The sequence below is a fragment of the Ranitomeya imitator genome, chromosome 4, assembly GCF_032444005.1.
Source record: "Ranitomeya imitator isolate aRanImi1 chromosome 4, aRanImi1.pri, whole genome shotgun sequence".
NCBI classification, from domain to species: domain Eukaryota; kingdom Metazoa; phylum Chordata; class Amphibia; order Anura; family Dendrobatidae; genus Ranitomeya; species Ranitomeya imitator.
The window spans coordinates 614,885,099-614,896,344 of NC_091285.1; the positions used below are offsets into that span (position 1 = coordinate 614,885,099).

General features: G+C 41.6%; 1 protein-coding gene across 1 annotated transcript; it reads right to left on the bottom strand.

The window, feature by feature from the left end:
* Positions 1 to 1,687: 1,687 nt before the first annotated feature.
* LOC138674615 (piggyBac transposable element-derived protein 4-like) lies at positions 1,688 to 3,481 on the bottom strand. Its single transcript, XM_069762430.1, has one exon. It carries the CDS (start codon positions 3,479 to 3,481, stop codon positions 1,688 to 1,690), a length of 1,794 nt encoding a protein of 597 aa, XP_069618531.1.
* Positions 3,482 to 11,246: the final 7,765 nt, after the last annotated feature.

Genomic DNA, 11,246 nt, shown 5'->3' on the forward strand with positions numbered 1-11,246 from the left:
CCCTCAGAGGTCATAGGTCTTCCAGCAGGACATTGACCCAAAACACACTTCAATAAGCACTAGAAAATGGTTTGAGGGAAAGCACTGGAGACTTCTAAGATGACCAGCAATGAGTCCAGACCTGAATCCCATAGAACACCTGTGGAGAGATCTAAAAATGGCAGTTTGGAGAAGGTACCCTTCAAATATCAGGGACCTGGAGCAGTTTGCCAAAGAAGAATGGTCTAAAATTCCAGCAGAGCATTGTAAGAAACTCATTGATGGTTACCGTAAGTGGTTGGTCGCAGTTATTTTGGCTAAAGGTTGTGCAACCAAGTCTTAGGCTGAGGGTGCCAATACTTTTGTCTGGCTCATTTTTGGAGTTTGTGTGAAATGATCAATGTTTTGCTTTTTGCTTCATTCTCATTTGTGTTTTTTTCATTTAAGACATATTAAATGAAGATAATAATACCAAAGAATTTGTGTTTGCAATCATTTTCAGGAAGAAACTGAGTATTATCTGACAGAATTGCAGGGGTGTCAATACTTTTGGCCATAGCTGTATATATATATATATATATATATATATATATATATATATATATATATACAGTGGGGCAAAAAAGTATTTAGTCAGTCAGCAATAGTGCAAGTTCCACCACTTAAAAAGATGAGAGGCGTCTGTAATTTACATCATAGGTAGACCTCAACTATGGGAGACAAACTGAGAAAAAAAATCCAGAAAATCACATTGTCTGTTTTTTTAACATTTTATTTGCATATTATGGTGGAAAATAAGTATTTGGTCAGAAACAAACAATCAAGATTTCTGGCTCTCACAGACCTGTAACTTTTTCTTTAAGAGTCTCCTCTTTCCTCCACTCATTACCTGTAGTAATGGCACCTGTTTAAACTTGTTATCAGTATAAAAAGACACCTGTGCACACCCTCAAACAGTCTGACTCTAAACTCCACTATGGTGAAGACCAAAGAGCTGTCAAATTACACCAGAAACAAAATTGTAGCCCTGCACCAGGCTGGGAAGACTGAATCTGCAATAGCCAACCAGCTTGGAGTGAAGAAATCAACAGTGGGAGCAATAATTAGAAAATGGAAGACATACAAGACCACTGATAATCTCCCTCGATCTGGGGCTCCACGCAAATCCCACCCCGTGAATGATCACAAGAACGGTGAGCAAAAATCCCAGAACCACGCGGGGGGACCTAGTGAATGAACTGCAGAGAGCTGGGACCAATGTAACAAGGCCTACCATAAGTAACACACTACGCCACCATGGACTCAGATCCTGCAGTGCCAGACGTGTCCCACTGCTTAAGCCAGTACATGTCCGGGCCCGTCTGAAGTTTGCTAGCCCTCCGTCAGGCGCAATATAGATTCTCGTCAGTTCAGGCGCAATGTGCCTGACAAGCACAGGTCAGAAAACCACCTATAGTAGCTACATATTTCAATTTCAGGACTATAGAAGTAGTCAGTGACCTTCATAGGAATGTATTAAAAGAGATTACACCAAATCAGATGCAAAAAAAACCCATTTATTAACCATAAACTTATTAAAACTAAAAGTACCACTTTTCGGTAGTACCGCCAAATAGGCTCCAGTTATCTTTACTTAACTATTGCTTAAATATAAAATTATGGAAAAAAACTTAAAGGATATTGCACTTAGATGTTACTTAATTATTTTCTACTCATCTTCAGTGGTTTCAATTGCAGCAGAAGCAGCACAGGTACACTTAGAAAAGCAAGGCTGGCAGACGAAAGTTCCATGGGAAAGGCAGATTGATTCTTTACATATTTTGCAGTCATATTTAGAAAGCCTTCTGAAACCAGATACAAATGAGCAGGTAGTACAACTGCGTCTTTTAGAAGGTGGTAGAGTCGGTGTTTGTTCTGGAACGTCCTTGGGACGATATCTCTTCAACCGGTGTTGCAGGGCAAGGGGCATTCCAACCGTCTTTGTACTTCTTAGGCTTAGCTCTCCACTCACCAGTTCATTAGCCAATTGTTTTAGGTACATTCTTCTGCGCATTTGTTTAAGTTCATTACTGAGGTAAATTACTTGTGAGTTGATGCCACCCACATTCAGCATTGTAAAGAAGATTACCATCGGCCAGCGTTTGGTATTTCGACTTACATTGAAATTGCCACACATTTGGTCAGCAGTGTCAACGCCGCTTTTGGTCAAATTATAAAAAGTTATGATTTCTGGTTTCCTTAGCTCCCCAGACTCTGGATCAATGGTGTAATCATTATGTAATGAAGAGACCAAAATCACATTTTTCCTCTCGCGTGGGATGTAAGAAACTAAAATCTTTCCATTACTGAAACCAAACATAGTGCTATACTGTGGTTTGCCTTTTGTATATAGAAAATCTGGCGGCAACTGCCTTTTGTTTTTTCTAACAGTTCCCACATATGACAGCTTTTTCGTTTTTAAAAAATCAATAAGATCAAAGTCAGTAAACCAGTTGTCAGCAGTGATATTTCGACCAGATCCAAACACTGGCTCAGCAATTCTCTTTACCACATCACTAAGCTTGTTGCTCACATTGAAAGGACCTGGTGGCTGTCTTCCACAATAAACTTCCATGTTCATAGTGTACATCATCCTTGCATCAACCATGGCAAAAATTTTAATTCCATATTTGTTTGGCTTCGATGGTATATATTGCCGAAAACCACATCTTCCACGGAAACCTGGAAGCATCTCATCAATAGTGAGGTTTTGCCCCGAGCAATAGCTTTTTTGACAATTCATAATAAATTGTTGAAATATGTCCCGAATTGGTGCAAGCCGGTCATAACCTTTTCGTTCTGTCCGGGTACTTTGATTATCGAAACGGAGGCAACGGATCAGGACTTTGAATCGTTTCAGATTCATCACAAGGCTGAATTTTTCGATGCCATCACCGTCTGTCCCCCACAGCTCCTCCAAACTTTGCCTATTTGCTCTGAAAGCACCAGCTAGGTATAACAAGCCAATAAATGCCTTGAGTTCAATCACATCAGTGTTTTTGATGTCCCTCTCTCTGGAGAATTGCTCTTTGATTGTGTCAATATACTGGTTAGTGAACCGAACAATAGTTTCCAACATGCTATCTGTAATTAGATTACTCCAACATTCCACTGCAGTTTTAGCTTTTCTAGCACTTCCAATAACTCCAGGAAGGTGTGTAATAATATTGTGGGATTCTCTGCGCTGTTTGTTCTTGGGTGCCTTTTTGTTCCACTTTGTATTTTTATCTTTGCCCAAATAATAAGCTAGATCTGTGTCTGTTTCCTCTGTATCAGTGTCATCACCATCCTGCTCTGTTCCAGAATCAGTGTTACATTCTGCTACCTCATCTTCAGATGAAATGTCACTAGATTCCTCTAAATCCTCAGTTACTGCTGGTTCTTCCTCATCATCTTCTAACAAAAAAATCTTCATTTCTTCTAAATGAAGGGGTTTAGATGAATCATACTGTTTTCTGGCCATTGCAGCAGAAAATCTGAAGCAAGAGAGAAAGAGTATGTGTTAGGGCGCAATGTGCCTTAGAAGCCACCCTCCTTTTGTCTAAGAAAACAGTACTTATGTACACTAACTTAGCATTAATCCTTCATAAAACAAGCTAAATACACAATCGTGATGAATAAAAAAAGAAAATACTAACCTTTCAATTTGTGTTGAAATCAGGCGCAATGTGCCTGAGAAGCCAAAGTGTTGATATCTGCTCTCTAGAAGGTCTGCTGAGTCACTGTGATATCAGGTTTCACAGAGCCTGTAGAGTCAGGAGATAACTAGGAGGGGTGGGGTTTTCTGATAAGTGGGCAAGGAGAGAGAAGTGAAACTAATTACTGTGTGCCTGTCAGATCTATTGCGCCTGACAGAGGGCTAGAGAGCATTTGGATGATCCAGAGGAGTTTTGGGAGAATGTCCTATGGTCTGATGAAACCAAACTGGAACTGTTTGGTAGAAACACAACTTGTCGAGTTTGGAGGAAAAAGAATACTGAGTTGCATCCATCAAACACCATACCTACTGTAAAGCATGGTGGTGGAAACATCATGCTTTGGGGCTGTTTCTCTGCAAAGGGGCCAGGACGACTGATCCGGGTACATGAAAGAATGAATGGGGCCATGTATCGTGAGATTTTGAGTGCAAACCTCCTTCCATCAGCAAGGGCATTGAAGATGAAACGTGGCTGGGTCTTTCAACATGACAATGATCCAAAGCACACCACCAGGGCAACGAAGGAGTGGCTTCGTAAGAAGCATTTCAAGGTCCTGGAGTGGCCTAGCCAGTCTCCAGATCTCAACCCTATAGAAAACCTTTGGAGGGAGTTGAAAGTCCGTGTTGCCAAGCGAAAAGCCAAAAACATCACTGCTCTAGAGGAGATCTGCATGGAGGAATGGGCCAACATACCAACAACAGTGTGTGGCAACCTTGTGAAGACTTACAGAAAACGTTTGACCTCTGTCATTGCCAACAAAGGATATATTACAAAGTATTGAGATGAAATTTTGTTTCTGACCAAATACTTATTTTCCACCATAATATGCAAATAAAATGTTAAAAAAACAGACAATGTGATTTTCTGGATTTTTTTTTCTCAGTTTGTCTCCCATAGTTGAGGTCTACCTATGATGTAAATTACAGACGCCTCTCATCTTTTTAAGTGGTGGAACTTGCACTATTGCTGACTGACTAAACACTTTTTTGCCCCACTGTATATATATGTCAGTGAGACACACATACAGTTAGGGCCAGAAATATTTGGACAGTGACACAATTTTCGCGAGTTGGGCTCTGCATGTCACCACATTGGATTTGAAATGAAACCTCTACAACAGAATTCAAGTGCAGATTGTAACGTTTAATTTGAAGGGTTGAACAAAAATATCTGATAGAAAATGTAGGAATTGTACACATTTCTTTACAAACACTCCACATTTTAGGAGGTCAAAAGTAATTGGACAAATAAACATAACCCAAACAAAATATTTTTATTTTCAATATTTTGTTGCAAATCCTTTGGAGGCAATCACTGCCTTAAGTCTGGAACCCATGAACATCACCAAACACTGGGTTTCCTCCTTCTTAATGCTTTGCCAGGCCTTTACAGCCGCAGCCTTCAGGTCTTGCTTGTTTGTGGGTCTTTCCGTCTTAAGTCTGGATTTGAGCAAGTGAAATGCATGCTCAATTGGGTTTAGATCTGGAGATTGACTTGGCCATTGCAGAATGTTCCACTTTTTGGCACTCATGAACTCCTGGGTAGCTTTGGCTGTATGCTTGGGGTCATTGTCCATCTGTACTATGAAGCGCCGTCCAATCAACTTTGCAGCATTTGGCTGAATCTGGGCTGAAAGTATATCCCGGTACACTTCAGAATTCATCCGGCTACTCTTGTCTGCTCTTATGTCATCAATAAACACAAGTGACCCAGTGCCATTGAAAGCCATGCATGCCCATGCCATCACGTTGCCTCCACCATGTTTTACAGAGGATGTGGTGTGCCTTGGATCATGTGCCGTTCCCTTTCTTCTCCAAACTTTTTTCTTCCCATCATTCTGGTACAGGTTGATCTTTGTCTCATCTGTCCATAGAATACTTTTCCAGAACTGAGCTGGCTTCTTGAGGTGTTTTTCTGCAAATTTAACTCTGGCCTGTCTATTTTTGGTATTGATGAATGGTTTGCATCTAGATGTGAACCCTTTGTATTTACTGTCATGGAGTTTTCTCTTTACTGTTGACTTAGAGACAGATACACCTACTTCACTGAGAGTGTTCTGGACTTCAGTTGATGTTGTGAACGGGTTCTTCTTCACCAAATTAAGTATGCGGCGATCATCCACCACTGTTGTCATCCGTGGACGCCCAGGCCTTTTTGAGTTCCCAAGCTCACCAGTCAATTCCTTTTTTCTCAGAATGTACCCAACTGTTGATTTTGCTACTCCAAGCATGTCTGCTATCTCTCTGATGGATTTTTTCTTTTTTTTCAGCCTCAGGATGTTCTGCTTCACCTCAATTGAGAATTCCTTTGACCGCATGTTGTCTGCTCACAGCAACAGCTTCCAAATGCAAAACCACACACCTGGAATCCACTCCTGACCTTTTAACTACTTCATTGATTACAGGTTAACGAGGGAGACGCCTTCAGAGTTAATTGCAGCCCTTAGAGTCCATTGTCCAATTACTTTTGGTCCCTTGAAAAAGAGGATGCTATGCATTACAGAGCTATGATTTCTAAACCCTTTCTCCGATTTGGATGTGGAAACTATCATATTGCAGCTGGGAGTGTGCACTTTCAGCCCGTATTATATATATAATTGTATTTCTGAACATGTTTTTGTAAACAGCTAAAATAACAAAACTTGTGTCACTGTCCAAATATTTCTTGCCCTAACTGTATATACATATATATATATATTTATATATCATACAGCGCTAAATAGCTTAAAAGCTGGTAATTCAATTTGCCGGCTTTTGCTATCTTCTTATCAAACCCAACAGGATATGAGACACAGTAAACCATTTCATATCCCTTATTTTATTTACATATTACTCACTATTGATGTTAGTAGAGTGTGTGTGCAAAATTTGGGGGCTCTAGCTGTTAAAATAAAGGGTTAAATAACAGGAAAAACTGGCGTGGGCTCCCGTGCAAATTTCTCTGCCAGAGTCGGAAAGCCAGTGACTATGGGCAGCTATTAATAGCCTAGAGAGGGACCATAGTCATTGGCCTCCTCTGGCTAAAAACATCTCCCCCAGCCACCCCAGAAAAGACACATCTGTAAGATGTGCCTATTCTGGCACTTAGCCTCTCTCTTCCCACTCCCAAGTAGCGGTGGGATATGAGGTAATAAAGGGTTAATGCCACCTTGCTATTTTAAGGTGACATTAAGCCTGGTTAATAATGGAGAGATGTCAACAAGGGTTAATAATACACACACGAAGAATAAAGTATTTTAATGAAATAAAAACACACATGGGGTTGTAAAATCTTTATTGTATGCTTAATCCACCTGAAGACCCTCATTCTGTAAAAGAAAAAAAACAACAATATCCCATACCTCTCCGATGCTCAGTCATGTCCCACGCTGTAAATCCATCTGAACGGGTTAAATAATTTTACAACCAGGAGCACTGCTAGTGCAGCTGTTGCTCCTGCTTGTAAAAACTGAAGAATGAATGGAAAGCAGGGGAACGTAGCATCGTAGACTTGCGGTACTGCGCCCCCTGAACTCTAGTGTGGGAATTTTTCTGAATATTTTCTCACTTTCGAGTTCAAATGAGGTTATGCCAGCAGGGTTCGCAGCACCGCAAGTCTAGGTAGCTACGTTCTCCTGCATTCCATTCATTCCCCAGTTTTTACAAGCAGGAGCAACAGCTGCACTAGCAGTGTTCCTGGTTGTAAAATTATTTAACCCCTTCAGATGGATTTACAGCGGACATGACTGAGCATCAGAGAGGTATGGGATATTGTTGCTTTTTTTCTTTTTTCTTTTACAGAACGAGGGTCTTCAGGTGGATTAAGCATACGATAAAGATTTTACAACCCCATGTGTCTTTTTATTTCATTAAAATACTTTATTCATAATGTGTGTGTATTATTAACTCTTTGCTACTATTGGATTATTAATGGATAGGTGTCTTATTGACATCTCTCCATTATTAACCAGGCTTAATGTCACCTTACATTAGCAAGTGACATTAACCCTTTATTACCCCATATCCCACCGCTACAGGGGAGTGGGAAGAGAGAGGCTAAGTGCCAGAATAGGAGCATCTTACAGATGTGCTTTTTCTGGGGTGGCAGGCTGCAGATGTTTTTAGCCAGAGGGGGGCAATAACCATGTTCCCTCTCTAGGCTATTAATATCTGCCCTCAGTCACTGGCTTTCCCACTCTGGCGGAGAAAATTGCGTGGGAGCCCACAACAGTTTTTTTCTGTGATTTAACCCTTTATTTTAACACCTAGAGCCCCAAAATTTAGCACACACACTCTACTAACATTAGTATTGAGGAATATGTAAAAAAATAATTATATAGAAAATGTTCAGCACAGCCAAAAGGATGAGGTGCACGGTCATAGGTTCCCAAGCCTTTATGTAAAATGCAAGTGACTAGCACACTCCAAAAGTGTTGTGATGCAAAGTGGGGTTTTTTATTTACATACAGTATTCACAAACGTTTCGGTCGTTACTGGACCTTCATCAGTGTGCTAATATATTAGTATGCTTAGAGAAGCCCCGAGTAGCAAGGTTAGATTGCATCAATAAAAAGCCTGAAGACATATAGGTCGCGGGGGTAGGCACTAGCCGCAGAGATACAATGGTGTGTCACAAGTGACACTAACTGCTGGATGGAGCAGGAGCCATGTGGAATGTACTGCCAGTATGGGCTGCGAAATAGTGCGCATGAGGTAGAAACAAGCTACTGAGATAGGGTAGTGTGTCACGGACTGACACTATCTGCGGAATGAAGCAGGAGACACGTGGTATGTACCGCAAGTATGGGCTGCAAAATAGTGCTCAAGGGGTAGGCACAAACTGCTGAATGGAGCAGGGGCCACACGGTATGCACCGCCAGTCTAGGCTGCAGAAATAGTGCGCACTATCCGCCTCATGGTCCGTGTGCAATCCGTTGTTTTTGCGCCTCTCATACGTCCGTAAAACTCTCTAGTGTGACACCGACCTAACAGCCACGGGTGGAATCGCAATTCACCTGTGCCTGTTAACATGTTAATTGCCGCTGTCAACCTTTGAGAGCGTTATTTAACATGATCGGGCCAGAAGCGCATCACAAACCTTGCCTATTGGTACTCATGTCACATGACCACGGGTCACTGTAGATCTGCAGCAGCTGATTTATCTGTACATCCTTCCTGTTGTGTGGTACACCACTATACCATGTGAGCATTTTCTTATTGCGTTTTTTTTTTTTGTCCTCCAGTTATTTCCAGCACATCTTTACGTCTATGGTACACTTTGTGAGCTCTGTGGCCCTAAGTTTGAAGTCCGAAGATTCAAATGGATGAAAAATGCACCTGCTCCTCAGGGTCATGCCAGGGTTAAAGTTCACATTGTGATCAAACCTATTTAACGAGAACCTGTCAGCGCGGTTTTGTAACGCAAAGCAAAGAGTTGGCTGCAATACAAATTAAATTGATTCCTTTGGTGAAGAAATCTGCATTATTGTTCTTCTTTAATCACCATTTGAAGATTTCTGCTAATGAGATCTCGGTGCACAGGGGCCGGTCTGTGCACGGGGTCTTTTCCGTCCTTCATGGGATTCACTGGCCTAGCCGCCTGCCTCCAGTATGTGAATGAAATGTCATTGCTCAGATTTGAAATAGAAATGGCGGGTCAATTACAGACTGGAGGCTGCAGAGGGGCCGGGGAATCGCAGACAGGGAGGAGAAGACCCCCGTGCACAGTCCGGCCCCTGTGCACTAAAATCGAATTACCGGAAAACTTCAAATAGTGATTAATGAAGAACCGCAAAGCGGATTTCTTTACTAAAGGCATCAATCTAATCTGTATAACAGTCATGTCTTAACTTTACATTACAAAATCATCCACAGGTTCTCTTTAAAGTTTTTGACCATGTGCGGCAAAAATGCATGGCAGTAAACACTTATCAGTCCGGAAGAGAAAAAGTTACCGAATAAAATGCGGTAAACATTTCTCTCTGCTTTCCTGCTAGGACCCAATAACACCAATAGATTTATACAATTATCTCTCAATATTGACCGAGCAGAAAAACAAATATAGGATTAAGTTCCTTTGAAGCCAAACCAATTGCCTATCCTGTCCTGATCAACTGATTATAAATACATTACATAGGAAGACAGCACTGACCGAAGCAGCTAGATAACCTGTAATCAGCCGATCAATGTGTATTAGATATGAAGCCCACACTTCCTGAGCCTGTCCTCGGTTTGTCAGGAAAAGGGTCACACCAACAAGCCCATAAATTATTCCCAGAGTGTTGAGTGAAACAGCTTGTGATTTGTGATTGCATTGTGAGAAGTAATTTCAGATTTAGTGAGGGGATTGAGAAGCTGCAGGAATAATCCATCTCTTTACCAGCAGCGTTTTGCCTGCGCCCTATCTTCCCCGCGCTGGGCCTGAATACAGGTTTCACATGCACACGGATAGAAACACATGAAACATCCTGTCTACTAAATCCATGGCAATAGGTTTAAAGAAAAGAAAATCTGCACAAGGTTCTATATTATCACATAATCTGGTTCTAAATGAGCAGTCCTTTTTCTTAAAGTTCATGTGGAAAAGTTTTTGAGGGCCCCGGGCGAAAGAGTCTCAGTGGCCCCCCCCTCTTTAACACATACCACGATTCATGATGCACAGATACAGCAGAGAAATATAGCACAGCCAAGTAGCGTATAACACAGCCCACGTAGTATATAACACAGCCTATGTAGTATATAGCACAGCCACGTAGTATATAGCACAGCCACATAGTATGTAGCGCAGGCCACATAGTATATAACACAGCCACATAGTATATAGCACAGCCACGTAGTATATAACACAGCCCACATAGTATATAGCACAGCCACGTAGTATGTAACACAGCCACGTAGTATATAGCACAGACACGTAGTATATAGCACGCCCACATAGTAAACAGCACAGACATATAATATATTGCCCAGCCATGTAATATATTGCCCAGACACGTAGCATATTGCCCAGCCACGTTGTATATAGCACAGGAACATAGTACATAGCACAGACACGTAGTATATTGCCCAGCCACATAAAATATTGCACAGCCACAAAGTATATTGCACAGCCACGTAATATATTGCACAGAGATGTATAATATAACACTGCCCATGCAGCATATAACACAGGCCACGTAGTATAGAGCACAGCAATGTAGTACACTGCCCAGCCTCATAATATATACCACAGCCACGTAGTATGTAGCACAGCCCACATAGTATATTGCACAAGCACAGAGATATAGTATATAGTACTGCCCACGTAGTATATAACACAGCCCACGTAGTATATAGCAATGTCGGCACCATATCCCTGTTAAAAAAAAGAATTAAAAAAAAAAAATTGTTCTATACTCACTTTCCGTCGGCCCCTGGATCCAGGCGAGGCATTTACTGATGCTCCTCACGAAGCTCCGGTACCAAGAGTGCATTGTGGTCTCACGAGATGAAGTCATAGCGGTCTCGCGAGACCGCTACGTCATCATCTCGCGAGACCGCAATGCATGGACCG

Bases quoted from the DNA above. Each gene is read 5' to 3' on its own strand.
- LOC138674615 (XM_069762430.1), bottom strand. From the start codon at position 3,481: ATGGCCAGAAAACAGTATGATTCATCTAAACCCCTTCATTTAGAAGAA.